At 43.3% G+C, this 21,088-nt stretch overlaps 1 protein-coding gene across 1 annotated transcript in view; it reads right to left on the reverse strand.

The window, feature by feature from the left end:
* slc9a5 (solute carrier family 9 member A5) overlaps nucleotides 1–20,581 on the reverse strand; it is a gene marked incomplete at its 3' end in the record, with an annotated part of 29,594 nt that extends 9,013 nt beyond the window's left edge. Inside the window, exons 1-4 of the mRNA XM_071514023.1 lie at nucleotides 20,233–20,581; nucleotides 7,774–8,076; nucleotides 5,025–5,188; nucleotides 1,335–1,413 (exon numbers count right to left, since the gene is read on the reverse strand). Of these exons, the coding sequence (XP_071370124.1) occupies nucleotides 1,335–1,413; nucleotides 5,025–5,188; nucleotides 7,774–8,076; nucleotides 20,233–20,581 (895 nt within the window). The remainder of the gene's footprint in view (nucleotides 1–1,334; nucleotides 1,414–5,024; nucleotides 5,189–7,773; nucleotides 8,077–20,232) is intronic.
* Between the last annotated feature and the right edge of the window lie 507 nt (nucleotides 20,582–21,088).

A 21,088-nucleotide genomic window follows, 5' to 3' on the forward strand; every position in this document is an offset into this window, starting at 1 on the left:
AGGAGGTTAAGATGCAGGTAAGGAACCAATAAGTCAGCTGACTGTCTCCTCAATCCATCCTGAAGACAACGGCTAGATTTAAAATGTTTAAAGCAAAATAAAAACCAGGGGGAGGAGGAAGAGGAGGAGGAGGAGGAAGATTAGGAGGGAGGAGAGGAGGAAGAGGAAGAGGAGGAGGAGGTTTGATGTGAAGTTCAACAGAACTGAAGAGTTAAAGCAAAACTCCTCTGATCCTGTTCCTGTCAGATCTCATCAGTCTGATGTTCAGTCACTTAGTGATGTGTGGTTTAATGGAAGTGTTGTGGTTTCATTTTTTGGTGAATTCACTTTCCCTCAACCTGCCTCATCTACTGCTGCTGCAGTTAGTGATTTACTACGTTTCCCATAATGCCTTTTGGGCAAGCACCAGAGAAGTGTGAACTTGTTGTAAGCTAGTGAGAGTGATAGTCAGAGCAAGAGAGTGAGAGTTTTTACAGTCAGGATAAAGTGAGTCTCCTCTTCCTCAAACCCCAACCTGTCTCTCTGCTGCAGTGCATTCTGGTCTCTCTCCTGCTGCTGTGGGTGGAGAAACTGGTCTCTCTCCTCTTCTACGATGGATCTCTCCCTGTATGATTGCTGAATGTCTCTCGGTGCAAAATGGCAGCTCTAGAAAGAAGCCCTCGTTCTTTGGTTCTGAGGGACTGACACCAAAACCTGACGTTTACCGCTGAGGTTTCACATCCTGAAACATTTTCTCATATCAAACTCCACTGGAGCTGCTGGAAACATCTGGAGGTGACGTCACCTCGTCTGTGATTGGCTGGTTATCCACCAAGAAGAAAAACACAACAAACTACTGCAGTGGTTCTCAACGTGGGGTCCGGGGACCACCAGGGGTCCTTGAGGGGGTTCCAGGGGGTCCCCAGCAACTTGATGAATTGTTAAATTTCAGCATTATTTAATTTACAAGAAGTTAACACAATTAGAGAATGTTGTTTTGATCATAGTTTCTCTGTTATCTCTCTACCTACAATGCAAATAGTCATGGAATTCTGGACAAAATCATATCTGACAATAAAAATATTCTCAGATTTGGGACTGAGAGACAAAATCTCATCAAATGGGGGTCCGTGGCCCTAATGTGGACTAAATTTGGGGTCCATTGTATGAAAAAGGTTGAGAATCACTGAACTACTGAATGGAGCCAGGACTGAAAAGAACAGCTTCAACAGAGTTAAAGTGTTTAGAGAGTTCTCCCTTAACAGTACTGTAGAGTTTATAGCACTGTAAACTCTACAGTTAAATGGAGGTTAACTGTATTTTCTGCTTCTCAGTATTTCAGAGGTTTTACTCACCGACTCCTCTGAAGTAGTCTGCAGTCTGAACGTTCCCCGGTCCCACTTCCACAAAGGAAATATAGACTTTATAAAGAACCTGAAGAACAGAGAGCAGAACATCCATCAGTTAGAGGTGAACATCTGACCTGGGATCAGTGCTTATTTACTGAGGAAGTTTCCAGTGGAGGAGGACGGACGCTGTTCCTCTACAACTACTGCTGCTGCTTCACTTTCAAATAACTTTCTCTCATTTCTCATATCTTGATATTTATGTTGTCAGTATTGCTGCTGGTTCTTGCTCACCCTCTTAATGCTGCAGTCCAGACTTTCATCTAACATTTCCATTTAATATTTTCTACTGCTGAAATTGTCAGTTGTGTGTGTTTACACCCCGCATCCACTCTATTCTATATTCTATTTTTCTTTGATGCACCTTTTCACTATTTGCCGCTACAACGACCCACTTTCCTCAGAAACATCATTAAAGTTTCATAAAATCTGTTTTTATCTCCGAAGCTGCTGGGCTTCTTGTGTTTCTAGCTGCTTTGTGTTTGTACATTTTAATCTGACATGAGAACAGCAGCAATACAGCCGGACAGAAGCAGGTTTCTGGGTTAAATCATCTGAGGAAAGTCAAATATAGACGATGGCTCAGTAGCCACCGGGCTAGTTAGCCCTTCCCACACTTTAGTTTTTTCCACTTTGAGTCTCAGCAGCAGTGAACCAGCGTGTGAACGTTGGGATTAGCTCATATTGTGCTGCTGAGGATTAGGAAGCTGCTCTCCTGCTGCAGGGTTAAGCTGCTCAAACCCAAATATCTCTGGCTCCTACCTGCTGTGGGTCAGCTGACTCAGACTTAAAGGAATAGTTCACTCCAAAATGAAAATTCAGTCATTATCTTCTCTCCCTCGTGTCAGTGGGAGCTCTACTGAAGTTGGACCATCAAACACAGTCAGGTTGCTGCTGTAGCTCTCAGCCTTCTGACAAGCTATTGAGGTTAATGGAGTTACTGCTCTTTTTACATTTAAAAAAAAGCATAAAATGTCCATTCAATTTCAGTTCATGCAGCAGAATCCAAGTGTTTTGTACTTGTTACTGTACAGTGACTGTTGGTCTGATCTAGAACAAAGCTTTGTCAGAGAGGAGAATCTAGCAGATAATGAGGTAAATACTGGACTTTTGGAGCCACAGTGTTTCTGTTTGGATACTAAACACTTGGATTCTGCTGCAGGAGCGGTTTGGAGGAATTTGATGGACATTTTCTGTTTTTTTAGAATGTAGGGGAAAAATGAGTCTCACCCCTGTGGGTCAGAATGAATGAGCAAAGGTTCAAGAGTCTTCCGTGGATTCTTTATTCAGATGTCTGGAGAGAAAACCTTCAGCTCACACACTTCAATAGGCTGCAGGATATTCTCTGACAAAGGGTAGAAATGTCAGGGGCCGGTTGCACAAAACACCCTTAAGTCTTCTCCTTAAGGTTTCCTTAAAATGTTCACTTAAGTATTTAAGGTTTTCTCCTTATCTTGGTCTTATACTTAAGGAGTCCCTTAAAGTTAGTTAAACCGTTGCACAAAAGACCTTAGCAACCAAAGTAAGGAAAAAAACTTCCTCTGTCTGACTATCTTAACCACAACATGGCCGAGTTTATGGCGATAAATGAAGAAAATGAATGCATCCCGAGACAGGTAACAGGTATCACAAGCACAAGTGCAAGCAAACAAACGGTCTCCATGGAAACTGTAGAATTTTACCGCTGTAAAATCTCTTTCAATGCAGTAAATGCCTTAACGTTTTTCCTTAACTAAGGAAACCTTTTAAGGGATTCTGGGCAAGTCTCTCATCTAAGGAGAAATTAAGCCTTAAGTGTCATACTGAAGGAGAAAACTTAAGGTGTTTTGTGCAACTGGTCCCAGTTTCTTTATACACTTCAGTATGTATAGTTGCTTTGTTCATCCTTTTCTAAGAAATCAATATATGGCTAATGTAATAAGCACGCTTCAAACTAGTCAAACCCAGTTCTGCAATACACACTAACATAAAGTCTATTCTTACCTGATTGTCTCTAACAATGAACACTAGTCTGAGGGCTAAACTTCTAATATCATGTGGACGTCATATGACAGTCATGACAGTTGCATGACTTCTTCATGTGATCAGGACATGAAGATCCTTTACTGAATACTCCACTATGATATTCAGGGCAAATGACCCTGATGAAGGCCACAAGCCGAAACGCGTTGGTCTAACAATAAAGTTGTTCTATATACTACAAGTGTTGCTGGAGTTTTGACCTCTTTAGACTTTTTTCCCTTCTCCATGCACCTTGGAAGTAGGTGAAGTTGTGCCAGAAACCCAGACTCTTCAGGGCAAAGGACACAGAGTTCTGTTTTATTTCAGCAGCTTGTTAGCTACAGGATGAGCTGCAGTGTGTTTGGTTTCCACTGACATGAGGAGAGAAGATGATGACTTTCATTTTGGGGGGAAATATTCCTTTAATGCATTTTATTGAGTAAATGTGAAGTGTTTGTTCTTTTTGTTTCCGTCTGTTCATCAAACCTCCTTTATTACTGAGTGAACAGCATGTGGAGCCAAGCTGAGTCTGCCACACACACTGAAGAGGAAACTGTGCTGTTGGTACAGAGTGGACTGTCTAATCTTTATTGATTTGACATCCACACCCTACTCATGACCTTTGACCTTTAAAATCCACAAAGAGACTGCTGATTCTGGATCAGTGGTTAAGACCTCGACTCCACAGAGAGACACTCACTTCCTCTCTCTACCTCTCTCTCTCTCTCTCTCTCTCTACCTGTCTCTCTCTCTCTACCTCTCTCTCTCTCTCTCTACCTGTCTCTCTCTACATGTCTCTCTCTACCTCTCTCTCTCTCTCTACCTGTCTCTCTCTCTCTACCTCTCTCTCTCTCTCTCTCTCTACCTGTCTCTCTCTACATTTCTCTCTCTCTCTCTCTACCTCTCTCTCTACCTGTCTCTCTCTTTACCTCTTCCTCTCTCTCTCTACCTGTCTCTCTCTACCTCTCTCTCTACCTCTCTCTCTCTCTACCTGTCTCTCTCTACCTCTCTCTCTCTCTACCTGTCTCTCACTCTCTACCTGTCTCTCTCTCTCTCCCTCTCTCTCTCCCTCTCTCTCTCTACCTGTCTCTCTTTCTCTCTCTCTCTACCTCTCTCTCTCCCTCTCACTCTCTACCTGTCTCTCTCTCTCTCTCACTCTCTACCTGTCTCTCTCTCTCTACCTGTCTCCCTCACATAAGCATGAATGTATACAAATATGTATGATGTGAAATATGTATGATGTATGATATGTATGAATATGTATGTTACTATGACTTTATAATAATAATAATGAAAATACTACTACTACTACTACTATATTATGACTATATTAAGAAATATTACGATTAAAAGCAGAAGCACAATAGAGAGTATGGCAGTTCACACACTCACACACACACACACACAGTAATCTAGTCTCTTATACACACTGACCTTCACAGCCTCCCTGTTGCCATAGCGACCTCCCAACAGGCCTCACATGAGGTGTGTGTGTGTGTGTGTGTGTGTGTCTTTACATATGTGTTTATGTATGTTTCTGTGTATGTATGCGTTTGTGTATATGTTCCTGAGTGTGTGTGTGTGTGTGTGTGTGTGTGTGTGCCTGTGTGTGTGTGTGTGTGTGTGTGTGTGTCTCACCACGGTGACGGCGTCGTTGAGCAGCGACTCTCCGAAGACGATGATGAAGAGCGTGTCGTTGACGTGAACTTCCTCGAACACGGCCAGCACCGCCACCGGGTCGACCGCCGAGATCAACGCTCCGAACAACAGGAAGTCCATCAGGTCGGCCTGCACCCGCCCGTCTGCACACACACACACACACACACACACACACACACACACAGTTTTCATATTCACAGTGTTTTGTACCTTTTATGAAAACTATTCTGCAGTAAAGAGTTTTGCCTGCAGCTCCTTCATGTTCTGCTGTTTTTCAGGACCTGAAGAGAAACAGCCTTGTTTTCAGATTTTAAGGTTTTCATCATAAGCCCGAGAATGTTCTGAGAAGAGCATGTAATCCTTCAGCTGAAGTGAAAACATGAAAATCACCTGACAGCAACACTGTGTTAATACAACCCTCTTTTTCCGGGTTTAAACCGGGTCTGTGGTGGCAGACTAATTTGCATATTAGTGACATCAGGCCACATCCACACTAATACGTTTTCGTTTTAAAACGGCGTTTTAAAACGAAAACGATCTCCGTCCACACGAGCATTTCAGAAATGATCTCCGTCTATACTAACACGCCTGAAAACTCATATCACATGACCGTTCACGTACACTGGGCATGTGCGTGCCGGTGTAAACAGGAAGCAGATTGTCTACTCTGCGGTTGGTTGCTTAGTTGTAGAAAATACTACAGAGGAAGAACAGCAATGGAGAAAAGTACGACCAGAGATTTCTTTGCTTGGACCGACAATGAGGTGGAACTGATACTGAGAGAAACACGTGAGGATAAGGCGGCCAAGGCGGCAGAAAACAGATTAGGAGTCATCGCAAAGCAAATACGGCGACATATTAGAGCGGTGACCCTTCCGGAAAAGGGTCACATGACAGGGGCGTGACGAATCAGGGAAGGACACGTCGTGACTGATGAAACCCAATCAGGAAGCGAACGTGGGCGTCTGCGTCATCGTTTTCAAAAGTCTCCGTTTCCGCCCGTCCATCCGGACTGAAACACAATCCCGGAGTTTTCCAACTAAAACGGAGTCAGCAGCGTTTTCAAAAGTCTCCGTTTCAGGGGTCAGAAAACGGCGGAGTAGTGCGGACGCTAGGAGGAAACAGACAGATATGGCATCAGACGGATCAACTTCAGGATGTCTGGAAGGTTCATCGAGGTAAACAGACTTCTCAAGACATTTTCAACACCAGATAGAATGAAATAAAAGACTGAAATGAACATGGAAATAAAACAAATCAGTTTGTCTGTCAGAGTCTGAGCAGATCTGTCACTAAAAACAGCAAAACTCTGAAGACTTCTGAAGCTGAACTGAAGACTTAAGACTGTATTTAACAGTCAGGAACATGTGAGGGCTTGAATTTAGGAAATGAGAAAGTAGCTGATTTGTTGCATGTTACATTAGAGAAATAAAGTCATGGTCTGAAAGGTCATTTAGTGACAAAATCACCAAGTCAGCAACAGTTGCTTTTTTTCCAAAATTTTTCTTATTTATGTTCTATTTTCTTTGCTGTATATTATTACGATCTATCCTGATCTTCAGACTGAACGTCCATCTGGTTTCACTCCATCATCCAGCTGAGATTTCGGTAACACATTACAATAAGGGTCACTAAGTTAAGGGTTAGTTAAACCCTTACAATAAGGGTCACTAAGTTAAGGGTTAGTTAAACCCTTAACTTAGTGAACCTTATTGTAAAGTGTTACCGAGATTTCCTCCTCGTTAGCTGTTTTCTGTGTGGGGGGGTTGATTTTAACCCGAACCAATCACTAGTGACCGACGTATCTTCATCACTTCAGTCACATGATGCTGCAGCCAGTCAGCCTCTACATGGTTAGCAGACATTTACCAACTGACCCAACAATGACGTCCATTTGACAAAAAACATAATCTTTGCAAAGACAATCTGTTGGTTAAAGGAATAGTTCACCCAAAAGTGAAAATTCTGTCATCATCTCCTCACCCTCATGCCAAATGAAACACAGGTGAAATGTGTTAGTCCATATAACACACAGGGAGGCTGCAGCACAACTTGGTAGCAGCCTTCTCCAAAACAACTGAAGTCAATGGGGACCTGTTCTTTAGAGCTCCAAAACAAAAACAGACAAACAATCACACTGTGAATAGAAAGACCTATACACCATTATTTGTTGCAAATCAATCAGCTGTAGTTCAGATTTGCACTAAATGATGGTGTAAATATACTGTAGGTCTTTTTGGAACTCTGAAGAACTGGTCCCCACTGACTTCAGTTGTTTTGGAGAAGGCTGCTATGGAGTTGTGCTGCAGCCTCCCTGTGTGTTATATGGACAAACTTCACCTGAGTTTCACCTGGCATGAGGGGGAGGAGATGAGGACAGGATTTTCATTTTTGGGTGAACTATTCCTTTAAGGAGGTGATTTCAACAAATCTATTCTGCCGAAACGCCAATGAAAAACCGTCGCACGAGCAATTCAAACTTTAGTCCCGCCCCACAAAGGCTCTGATTGGCTCGATTGTTTCCTAGAGTGAGAACAAGCCGCTGACGAGGGAAACCGCAGACTCTGAATCGCTCCACAGCATCTGAAGAGTGGAGGACGAGATCCAGGATCTGAACCAGGCTAGATACTATCTGCTGCGGCGGCCTGATTCTCCCACAGGGATCATTAAGTTTCATCTAATCTCATCACTCCACCGTCTCCGGAGTGACCTCTGACCTCCGACTGACCTATGACCCCCAGCAGTTTGACCCCGTACAGGCAGAAGCCGGTGCAGAAGGCGTTCCACAGCGTTCCCACCACGGCGTACAGCAGGATGGCGCCCAGGTTGTCGAAGAAGAGGCGGGCCGGCATGAAGTACCCGGCGTCGCCCACGATGGTCGGCAGCAGGAAGAGGAAGAAGAGGGCGGGCTCCAGCTGGTACAGCTGCTTCTTATTGGCTATGAGGACGATCCCGCCCAGAACCAGGCCCAGCAGGATCAGCATGCAGCTCTCTGGAACCACCGTGGTGAACCGCTGGGAGAAGTGGAACACTGCCGGGAGACAGGAGAGTGAAGAACAGTGAGATTTCAGTTATTGAAATTTATTGAAATAAACAAACAACCATACAACAAAAAGATACCACAATATAGTTTTTTTTTTTTTAAATCACAATAATTTGACAGATAATCACAAATAATCACAAATCAGCTTTATAATTATACAAAATATCCTTTGTTGACCAGAATTTATCCAATCTATTTTTAAAAGAATGAACTGAAGGAGCTCTACATCCTCTGGAGGCTCCTTCCATGCTCTTACAGCACCAAGTGTGAAGAAGATTTTTCTCTTTTCAGAGAAACACCTTAGTGGAAATAATTTTAAAGAGTTCCCTCTTAACTCAAACCTATTATTCCAAAAGTGGATGACAGGCTCGGCTGTGCAGTCATGTCTCCTCTATGTCTCCTGTATACTAGAGTTGGTAGTTGTAATTTTCTTAACCTCTCTTCATATGACATCTCTTTCAGACCTGGAATTAGTTTAGTAGCTCTTCTCTGAACCTTCTCAATTTTTTCTATATATTTTAATTTATAAGGACACCGGACCGAACTTGCAAATTCAAGATGAGATCTCACCAAGGATTTATATAATGGGAAAACAATTTCCTTGCATACATTTTGAAAAGTTGTTCTAATTATCGCCAGCATGGAGTTTGCCTTTTAAATTTTTTCAGAAATGTGCGAGTTGTTTGCAATTTTTTTTACGTTTTCTATCTCTTTAATGTTGATTCTGAATGTTTTTACCTGCTGCACCACAATCAAAGATATTATTAAATCAGTTTCTCCAAACCTCTCAGCCTCATTCACTCCCATTCAATTCCAAACAGCAGAGAAAACAACTGGAGTCTCTGGCTCTGGTTTCATATTAACACAGAGAGACAGCAGGCAGTGACTTCTGCTGTCTGCTTCTGAACAAGAACACACCAGATATCACTTCTGTCTGATTTCTGTGTTTTCCTCTCCAGAATAAATCTTTCCACCAATAGCTAACGTTCTCTGTGGTTCCGTTAGGCCCCGCCTCCTGTCAATCACCCAGTCAAGCCAACAGACAAACCAAAGCAAGACTCTTCCTCCTCCAGTTACAGTCTGTAAAATGAAATGGATATTAAAGCTAGACTCTTCTTCACTGGCAGCAGTTTCCATGAAGCTGCCATGGAGCGAGGCGTCAGAGCTGTTCAGAGACCACCAGCAGCAGCAGACTGGTTGAACTGGGAAGCTCCCAGTTCACCAGGTTGTAACCGAAGACGACTCGTTAGCCGGCCGACCCATAAAACATGAAGCATACTGGATTACTGAATTAGAGACTCTCACACCATTGGGAATGAACGAGGACCTGGATCCTGTGATACAAATCCAACCTACTGTCAAATCCCTAAATAGATTTTTTATAATTGACCTGCGTGTTTTATATATAAAAAGTTTTTCTACCATGGTATAAACTATTTTACATAGAGATGGACTTCTTTCGCCTTTTGTTGTTTTGTTTTGGTGTTTTAGATTTTCTGTTTCCCTTTTTTGGGTGGGCATGTCCTCCCAAAAATGTGTTTTGGTATATATATATATATTTTGTATATTCGTACATGGATGAATTTGAAGTTATAGGACCCCATGGGGCATTTGTATACTGTAGACTTAGGCTATGTCTTATATATATATATATATATACCACTAGCCTGAAAAAAAATGTTTTGCTTGTTAGTAATATCAAAAGTATTTTGAATGTGTACGATTATAGATATTGTATGTTTTGACAGTTGAGGGAATCTTGACTGAGTGAGCTGTTGTGTGGATCATGGACACTCCTCCAACACACTGTGGACTATTACGCAATCATGGGCCGAAACGTTGACTCGTTTTAATAAATCAATACATGGTGATAAGTGTGTGCGGGTATTGATGTTTTTTCTTTGGAATTGGATCTTCGGGTAATTGATTCCCTTCACCACAAAAGAGACAAAGCAGGTGGTGTGTGTGTGTTTCCTTCTACTCATCTCCGACCCACAAACATGGTCATACGATAGACCTTATTATCACTGCTGCTCTAATTATTGATATATCTACTGCAAATAACGTTTCTTGTTCTCCCTCTTTTCTACTGAGAAAAGGTTGCTGAGAACTTAACAAACTGCATTAATAATATTCCCCCAACAGTTTTCCCCTCCTCCTGTGACGATTTAATAAACGATTTCAATACTAAACGGAGGGTGACGACTGATGCCAGAGCTCCGGCTGAGCTGAAAAACACGACATGTAACATTTCAACACGGTCTCACGGCAGTTTGTGAAATAGTCACGAAAATTTAATCTATTGATTCGTGTACAATACATGGACACGATTTTGCCATTTTTTTCGTGAAATGAACACGACCTAAAAAACATGCCTCCACCACGACCTGAATTACGTTCCTCCAAATGAAACTACTTGTGTTACGGTTATGGTTAGGCAACTAAAACAACTTGGTTAAGGTTAGAGAAATGGTTTGGTCATGGTTAAATAAGAAAAACGTTCGTTAAAAATTTAAATGTGTCTTTGAACACACTGGGAATTGAACCCCGGTCATCGGCATCGAAGAAAAAATACAATCACACCAGTAATGAAGCAGTAAGAAACTCAAACACTGATTCTCATAATCCTCGACTTTTCTTGTGACAGTCTGATTAATCAAACCCTGATGTGATCTCCTTCTCTACAGCTTTACTCAGAGGGGACAACAGTCAGGCAGGCTGGGACTGATTGATGCATGAAGACACTTTATCATCCGCTGCTGTAATGGATGCAGAGATGCTTATTAAGTCGTGATGCTTGAGTTTCATGGTCTTAAGCCCCAGAATACAAATCAGATCCGCTCTTCAAGGAGAAATCCCTCCTGGTCCTCCTTCACTGTTAGATGTCATCAGTATGCTGCCTAGTTGTGAACATCGGGGCGTGTCTATGATCATGACCACGCCCTCTTCCTCAAACCCCAACCTGTCTCTCTGCTGCATTGCATTCTGGTCTCTCTCCTGCTCCTGTGGGTGGAGAAACTGGTCTCTCTCCTCTTCTCTGATGGATCTCTCCCTGTATGATTGTTGAACGTCTCTTGGTGCAAAATGGCGGCTCTAGAAAGAAGCCCTCGCTCTTTGATTCTGAGGGACTGACACCAAAACCTGACGTTTACCGCTGAGGTTTTACATCCTGAAACATTTTCTCATATCAAACTCCACTGGAGCTGCTGGAAACATCTGGAGGTGACGTCACCTCGTCTACGATTGGCCGGTTATACCATTGTCTGGCTGAATACTCGTTTCTGATTGGCTGCAGGGTGTACATTAATTTCTGATAATGGACACCTACTAAGTAGTTCCAGTGAAACTGTCTGTTCACCGTTCTAAATTAATGCGCTGGCTACATAGCATCAGCCTGTATCTAAAATGAGTAACCATAGCATAGAGCCTCATCCTCTGAACACCACAGGATGGCGACTGTAACACACAAGCTGCAGGAAGTACACTGCCCCTCTGAACTGACTGATACTTTGCATCACATACGGTAAGCGATCATCTCACATCCCATTCGCTGTTCAACTCGCTGCTTCAGGCTGCGGCGGACAGACACATGGCCCATCTCATTTGTTCGTGAAAATCATGATATTGATTTGGGGACAATGACATGGCTGGCTAGCTAGCTAGTTTTGTTGCTAGCTAGTCATATTGTCAAATGATATTTCCTGTTTGTAATTGACTTTGAATGTTGCTAGCATAACGTTAGCTTTCTGGCTCCTAGCTGAGCCAAAGGGTTCTATGAGCTGAGCGGACTAGAAATATCTCCCGCTGCCAAGTCCTATCTAAGGTTCGTCCTATTTACTGGAGCAGTGAACAACGTTTCCATTGCATAAGAACCTTATGGGACGGTAATGATTGTTCCAGGTATTAGTCAAACCCTCAGGTGTTACCAGGGAAACTGACTTATCGCTTGTGAAAAACTTTAGATTTTGATTACAAAACGCATGATTACAAACGTCCATTAATTCCTGATAATGGACACCTCGTCGGGCATTATCCTTTACTTATCCACTAAGAAGAAAAACACAACAAACTACTGAATGGAGCCAGAGATGCAAAGTCCCTCACCAGTAGCTGTTTTTAACAGAGTTAACGTGTTTTGGGTGGATTTTTCCTTCAAGATAAACTGATCCTCTGTCAGATCTCTCTGGTTCTCAGGTGAAGATTTACAGGTTGCTGCTCTCAGTTCTCCTGATCTGAGGACAGAGCTTTAAAATCGCTTTTACATGAAGCCTTCAGATCCACAGTCATTATGTTTTACACTCTCATTTATCTCTGATGCACTGTGTTTGAATTTCCTTATTTCTGACTGTGTTCAGCCTTCATGTTAAACACCTTGTATTGAAATCTTGCACAAAAGCTGCTATTTAAATAAAGCTTCACTGAACGATTAAATGATCGGCTCATAGAGTAAGAACCAGAGCGTCACTGACTGACATAAGAACCTGTAGCGCTCACTGTGTGTGTGTGTGTGTGTGTGTGTGTGTGTGTGTGTGTGTGTGTGTGTGTGTGTGTGTGTGTGTGTGTGTGTGTGTGTGAATGGCCCTGAACACATCGTCTGGAACAGATCAATCAAGGCCTGCTGTGAGTCATCACAAGACAGATAACAACACGTGCTCTTACACACACACACACACACACGCGCGCGCGCACACACACACAAACACACACACACAAACACACAAACACACACACACACACACACACACAAAAACACAACAGGGACAAACGTCACGACACCTTCATCAATCAACATGAGTCAAACATCAAAGAATGGACCCACCTACACACACACACACACACACACACACACACACACACACACACACACACAGCGTGTTAAACAGGCAGGTTAAGGCTCAGAGGGTCGGCCACAGCAGAGCCTCTTTTAAAATGTTGTATTTTACTTGATTTTATACATTCTATGTTCTCTATTTTTTAACTTTATTTTTATTATTATTATTCAGTGGGTTTTATTTTCCGTCTTATGTTATGCATTCCTCATTTTTATCTTATTTTTACTATTATTATCAAGTGGGTTTTATTCTCCATCTTATTTTACATTAATTATGGCATTCTATCCCTGTTTTTATGCTCATTCTATGTCTATTTCCATGTGAAGATGCATTCTATGTATTCTATTCTCTTCTTTATCTTATTTTCACTATTATTATCAAGTTTTATGTGAAGCACTTGGTGCATGTCATTTCTTTGTTGTAAAGCACTTTGAGCTGCATTTCTTGTATGAAAGGTGCTATACAAATAAAGTTTATTATTATTATATTATTATTATTATTATTATTATTAATACAAAACAGTGCCAGTCTGTCTGGTGTGTCAGGAACATGAATGGTGATATCAGCTCCATGTTATTCTGCTGTAGTAATCACTAATGAGACTCTTGACCATCACAGTTTCACAAGCTCTCCATCCAAATTATATTATTGTCACTTTGTAATGACATTTTTAAATTGTTGTTTACATTCTAGCAGCCAATGGCATCGACACACTGCAGAGCGTGTCACTTGGAAAGCCCCGCCCACCGAGGGGGAAACAACATCGCTAACAAACCGGCAAAAGTGGCGATCGGGAGGAAATCTTTTCAGACACGAACAGCCTGACGAGGTTTTTCCTGTTTTCCAGCAGACAGTCTGTCAGAGAATTATTTCACACACTGCCTCCAGCAGAGAGGAGAAGCTGCACTGAAAACATGAAACTTAACTGGTCTTCATCAATGTCCTTTTTCAATAAAGCTGATAAATGATCTCACACAGTGACCTGAAGTGAAATACTTTGACATTTACCACTACTTCATTTAACCACCAGGTAAGATCATAAATTGACCTTGAAAAATTTCTCTTAATATTTAAAAATTGGAAATACAGCTATGCTTTTCAGACTATAAGTTTGAGCGACATTGGTTATTAAAGTGGATTGTTGCTAAGTTAACTCTCTTATGTTAGCTAACAAGTCAGTGAGATTTCTCATTACTTTGCTCCTGGACTGACTCAATACAGAGCAAACTGTCTGAGACACATGAACACATGAACACATGAATCTGTATAGAGGAACTGGCTCAGTGATGTTAGCTGAGCAGCCTGATGTTAGCACAGCATGCAGCTTTTAAACACATTTAACATTCAGGTTACTTTACAAGAATATAACTAGATAATTACTGGTAACTTCCTGACCAGTGACAACACACTGGTCACATTATCAGTGTATTTACTCTCAGGTCCCAAAGTTTCCCTCTTCTACCCTGAGCCTGTCAGCTCCTCTCTCCTTACAGTCTGGATCCACAGTTTTCTTCTTAACGGCTCCTTGTTTTACTCAGGAGAACAAAAAACTGTAACTGTACGGTTTTTAAGTTTGTTGGCTGTGCAGCACCACACAGCAGCTTTCAGGCTGTTTAATGTGGGCAATAATGACAGTGATGTACATTCAGTCACAAGGTGAACGGAGAGCCCACGATGGGCGTGGCCTATTTTATGCCCTGTCTCTATCACTACAAAAAAAAGATTATAAACAGAATTCTGCACAGTCAGACTTTGTTGTCACTGAACTTTTATTGATCACATCGTGTCCTGGGGCCAGCTGCATAAAGCTAGTTTAAGTCTAGTCTAAGCCTTAGACTGGTCTTAGATTCTCAGGTTGGAATAGGCTAATTAAGACTGTCTGTTACTTAAATATTACAACTGACTTATTTTGAGGTAGGAAAGATAACCACCTTCCCCCCCCGGCTAATCTTGAGTTAAGAATTTTGTTGTTATGGCAACGAGTCGGCCTAACTGTCAGAGCGGGACGTTTAAATACTGAAGCTGTTTCATAAAAGACGGCAAATCTCTGGTTTTTGGAAAGAGCCTGAAGAAGAGAGAGAGTCTTTAGAGACAGAAACATTAGAGATTTACAACAACCAAGAAGTAGTAGGAATGGGTAAATATACATTTCTATAGCAAGTTTGACTTAAGGTCACATTTAAGTCTAAGACCAGGTCTATCTTTATGCAACTGGCCCCCGGTTGTAGTTCTGGATGGCTGCTGTCTGTGGGAATAAGGCTAAGAGTCTAAACAGATCAGAGATCAGCTGAGCAGCGTTCAGCCTGCTGATCACAGCTGGTCTACATTCATTATTGATGCTCATATGCCATTTAATAACTGAATATGGGCTTTTAGCTGTCTAAGGCTTCACTGTTTTAATTTGACTTGGTCATTTCAATCACTATGTTTTCATTTCCACTGACATACTAGAGAACAATACATATTTCATTCATATTGTGTTCCTTCTCTGCTAAATGCATCACTTCAAATTACGATGGGATCAGTGAAAACCTGATTGGTGCTTCAGTCAGTTACTGCCAGCGAGGTAACAGCTAACAGAGTGTGTGTGTGTGTGTGTGTGTGTGTGTGTGTGTGTGTGTGTGTGTGTGTGTGTGTATCCTCAGACAGTAAAATCCAGGCGGTGTGAAAGCTGTAATGAGTGTGTTTAGCAGTGTGGCAACCAGCCAGAGACCAACAGACACACTCACACACACACACACACACACACACACTCACACAGACACACACACACACACACTCACACAGACACACACTCACACACACACACACACACACACTCACACACACACACACACACACACACACACACACACACACACACACACACACACACACACTGTCCAATCAAAGTGTCTCTGCACCAAAGTCACCAAGACAAACTGCGGGACAGTCCTGGACTTGGTGAAAGAGATTCAGCAGCTGCAGTAAACATCTGAACATGATGATGTCACACATGATGTCACACATGATGTCACACAAACACGTGAAACGTGTTGGAGGCACGAAATGTCCCATGAAGACTGTAAACAGGCAGTAGAGTCCAGAGGTGGAAAGTAACTAAGTACATTTACTTGAATACTGTACTTAAGTACAATTTTGAGGTACTTGTACTTTACTTGAGTATTACCATTTTATGCTACTTTATACTTCTACTCCACTACATTTCAGAGGGAAATATTGTACTTTTTACTCCTTTTCCTTTATTTGATAACTTAAGTTACTAGTTACTTTGCAGATTCAGATTATTAATACAAAATATAATCAACTAATAAATAGTGATGTATTATTATAGATTACTGTAAGCTACCCAGCAGTATATAAAGTAGTGGAAATCAGCCCCACCTTTTCCAGCTGCAACATTAAAGTGAAGCTTACACATTAATGCATCAATAATTATAATTCAATAATATAATATATACTGTATTATTCTGAAATGGGCCATTCTGCATAATGAGTACTTTAACTTTTGTTGCTTTTTGATGCTGATACTTTTGTACTTTTACTTAAAGTAACATTTTGAATGCAGGACTTTTACTTGTAACAGAGAGAGGAAAGGAGGAGAGGAGGGGAGAGGAGAGGAGAGGAGAGGCAGAGCAGCTGAAGACCTGAACCAGAAACAGCAGAAGAAGAACAGAACAGAAGAGAACAGAAGAAGAAGAGCAGATCCAGCTGCTCTCAGGCTGATGGATGCTCCAACAAACAAAAAGCTATTTTGGTCCAGAAACGCCGACGTGCTTCAGCAGAAAGTCTTCAGGGCTTCAACACTCCACAAATAACTCCTCCTCTACCTCCTCCTGTCCTCCTCTACCTCCTCCTGTCCTCCTCTACCTCCTCCTTTCCTCCTCTACCTCCTCCTTTCCTCCTCTACCTCCTCCTGTCCTCCTCTACCTCCTCCTTTCCTCCTCTACCTCCTCCTTTCCTCCTCTACCTCCTCCTTTCCTTCTCCTTTCCTCCTCTACCTCCTCCTTTCCTTCTCCTTTCCTCCTCTACCTCCTCCTTTCCTTCTGTACCTCCTTCTTCCCTCCTCTACCACCTCCTGAAACATTTGTAACCGAGGATCAATACAGCAATTGAGAGAGAGAGACAGAGAAAGAGAGAGAGAGACACAGAGGGAGACAGAGAGAGAGAGAGACAGAGAAAGAGAGAGAGAGACACAGAGGGAGACAGAGAGAGAGAGAGAGAGAGAGACACACACACAGAGGGAGACAGAGAGAGAGAGAGAGAGAGAGAGAGAGAAAGAGAGAGAGACACACACAGAGGGAGACAGAGACAGAGAGACAGAGAGAGAGAGAGAGACACACACAGAGGGAGACAGAGAGAGAGAGAGAGAGAGAGAGAGAGAGAGAGAGAGGGAGACAGAGACAGAGAGAGAGAGAGAGAGAGAGACACACACAGATGGAGACAGAGAGAGAGAGAGAGAGAGAGAGACACAGAGGGACACAGAGAGAGAGAGAGAGAGAGAGAGAGACACAGAGGGAGACAGAGAAAGAGAGAGAGAGACACAGAGGGAGACAGAGAGAGAGAGAGAGAGAGTCCAGCTGGTTTTCACAGCAGTTTTTTTCTCTGAGCCTCTGGAAGCTTTAGAGTCGCAGATTAATGAGAAGTGAAGAGTCTCCACTCCTCTCCTGTCCTGCTTCACTAAAATCTGCTGAACCCGAACCTGCTGTTCACACACACACACACACACACACACACACACACACACACACACACACACACACACACACACACACACACACACACACGCCAATCCAGCCTGGGAGCCATGGGTCCACATGCAGACAGGTTGATGTTAATACAAAGGAAAATGAAATCTGTCGCAACTCTGCAGCTCGTCTAATGTGCATGAATCATCTCTGCCATTGTTTGCGTTCAGGGAGAGGCGGGCAGCAGGAGAGACCTACAGAGAGACCTGATGGGCACAGAACCGGATAGGCAAATATTTCACTCAACACTTTGGTGTTGTAAGACTTTCATAAATGCCTGGTTCAGTGAATTCCTCTCTGAAGCTGTGTGCATCTCTTCCTCCTGCAAGGATCTCCTTCAATAAATATAAACTCAAACAAGACGAACCTCTGCCTCCACCAGCAGGACCCCAGCAGAGCTGAAGGGGCGAGTGTGAGGTGTGAGGTGTTTCCCCTCTGAGCAAGATGACTCTAGGAACTCAGAGAGCTAGAGGACAGAGCTTCACCTGAGTTTTGACCAAGAGGAGAATCTCTGACTCTCTGACGGAAACATCAGATCAAGAGAAGAATCAGGAAGGACGGGAGAAAAGAAAATTATATAAGGAAAGAAAAACATGCACAAACAATACACCTCTGTGGCGCCCCGGTGGCTCACAGAGTAGAGCGCAGACCATCAGGCTCAGTCCTTCCTGCAGCGACCCGGGTTCGAAACCAGCCCACAGTCCTTTGCTGCATGTCCTCCCTTCTCTCTCTCCCATACCTTCCTGTCTCTCTCTAACTATCTCCCTGTTGAAAAATGCCAAAAAATCTAAAAGTGGGAGTCAAAGAGAGGATTATATATATATTCCCTCCCCTTGCATGTAAAGTGTTTCTGATTTATTGTGTTCTTTTATCTTTCAATTTTACTTGATTCGATTCTTTTAATGCATTTTGCTTGTTCTTTTATATGAATGTTATCTTTTTATGTCTTTTATCTGCCTTCTATTGATGTAAAGCACTTTGAGCTGCATGTTGTGTATGAAAGGTGCTATACAAATAAAGATTATTATTAGTATTATTATTATGAATACAAAAATTCAGCCACTCTTGGGGAACAGGTGACAAAGCTTTACATTTTAAAAATTAAACACAAAGCTGTTTCTCAGGCACTGCAGCTGAAACATGTTGGTTTAAAACACTTTAACTCTTTTCACCTCTGGCTCCATTCAGCAGTTTGTTATATTACTGCAGCAGTAAAACAACGTCAGGTTTTGGTGTCAGTCCCTCAGAACCAAAGAGCGAGGGCTTCTTTCTAGAGCCGCCATTTTGCACCGAGAGACGTTCAGCAATCACACAGGGAGAGATCCATCGTAGAAGAGGAGAGAGACCAACTTCTCCACCACAGGAGCAGGAGAGAGACCAGAATGCACTGCAGCAGAGAGACAGGTTGGGGTTTGAGGAAGGAGGGAGACCACAGCTCTCTTCACCTACAGCTTTAACCCACAGCTGAAATGCTCAGGTACGTTCACTGTGGATTGTTGAAAGGCATTCTGGGAAACGTAGGAAATCACTAACTGCAGTAGAAGTAGACGAGGCAGGTTGAGGGAAAGTGGGTTCACCAAAAAAAGTAAATGACGACACTTCAGAATGTGTTGAGCATCAGACTGAAGAGGATCAGGCCGAGGTTCAAAGCTTTCTCTTTAGCTTTCCAAGAGAAGCTGAAATGTTTTTCGTTCTTTTCATGTTAAGAAAACACACACAAATGAAAACTTGGAGGCAAGTATCCACAACAGACAGGAGGTTGGTGCTAATATGAACACACACACACACACACACACACACACACACACACACACACACAGCAGAACCTCCCACACACCAGACGGACAGCAAGGAGAGAGACCAAGACGTCAAAACACTGAGAACATTCAGCAGCAAGTATGTGGATTTACACCAGAGTGTGTGTGTGTGTGTGTGTGTGTGTGTGAGAGAGAGAGAGAGAGAGAGAGAGAGAGGGTTTCTCTTAATACTATTACCACATCACCATGGTATTCAGTAGCATGTACAGCATGTCATTGTCCTGCAGCACAGTGAGGAGACTGTGAGTCACCAGCTGTACAAGAAAACCTGCCTGAGTGTGTGTGTGTGTGTGTGTGTGTGTGTGTGTGTGTGTGTGTGTGTGTGTGTGTGAGAGAGAGAGAGAGAGAGAAAGAGAGAGAGAGAGTCTGTCCACAGAGTCATGAAGAAGGAATTACATGTTTAAAAGAGAAGAAGGAGAGGGGTATTTAGGTATTTAGAGAGAGAGAGAGAGAGAGAGAGAGAGAGAGAGAGAGGGAGAGAGAGAGAGACAGAGAGAGAGAGAGAGAGAGAGAGAGACAGAGAGAGCAGGAGAGAGAGAGAGAGAGAGAGCGAGAGACCTTAACAGAGACTGGGACTCTGCTGGTCTGGACCTGAACCTGGAGGAGGCTGGAGTCCAGTTCAGCTCCAGTAGTCTACAGCACTGGATATCAGTTCCAGTCTGGTTCTAGTTCCAGCAGCGGTAGGCTACTGGTTCCCAGTCCCAGTCTGGTTCTGGTCCCAGTCCCCCCAGTAAGCGGGTCACTTACAGATCTTGGCCACACTGGCCACGAGCAGCCAGATGGCGATGATGTAGGGCGTCTGGACGTAGCTCCACTCCCACTGGACCACCCGGTACCCGCCGCCGTGATGATGATGCTCCTGTCCCTCCTCCTCCTCTCCGGTACCGGCCGGCTCCTCCGCGGACCGGGCCGAGGCCACGCCGGGCGGACCGTACTGCGCCCCGGGCTGCGGGAGGAGGAGCGGCGCGGAGGGAGAGGCGGGGACCGGCGGAGAGGCGCCGAGCCCCGGCCGGAGCGGCGCGCCCGTCCCGGGCGGGTCGGTGGCGGCGGCGGCGGCCGCCGACAGCAGCAGCAGCATCAGACCGAGCGGCAGCATCTTCCCGGTGCTCAGCGGACTGGCATCCCTCTGGCCTTTTATACACGAGCACGGACAGGACACGGAGGACCGGGGGGAGGCCAGGCACCGGTTTACAATATCAACACAGTCTCCGGTAAGTCAGAGAGGGAGGGATGCCGAGCGACATGTGACCCGCCCCGTTCCTCCGTTAAAGAGACGGTGTGCGGCGGGGAGGAGGGGAAACTGGTGGAAATGGAATAAAATGCCAAAATGTATAAAATGCCTGTAAAGGAGTCAGAACTGTAATAAAAACCTGTTCATGTAATAAAATGCTATGAAACATGATAAAAGACTGAAGTCGCACGTGCAGCCTTATAATGTCAGTTAAAATAATAATGCATTAGATTATCAGGAATTAAATATTTTCAATATCAATAATTACGTTGTTGACTCATTTAAAGGGACATTTCATTACATTTTGTTGTATCAGTGTATTTTAAATTTGAGTTTAATCAGCTTTTTCTTCTTTCCCTCAACCACAACTTT

This window comes from Centroberyx affinis, unplaced genomic scaffold, assembly GCF_046629955.1.
Source record: "Centroberyx affinis isolate AG114_WGS23_722 - 3 ecotype Tasmania unplaced genomic scaffold, CSIRO-AGI_Caff_v1 ptg007890l_1, whole genome shotgun sequence".
NCBI classification, from domain to species: Eukaryota; Metazoa; Chordata; class Actinopteri; order Beryciformes; family Berycidae; genus Centroberyx; species Centroberyx affinis.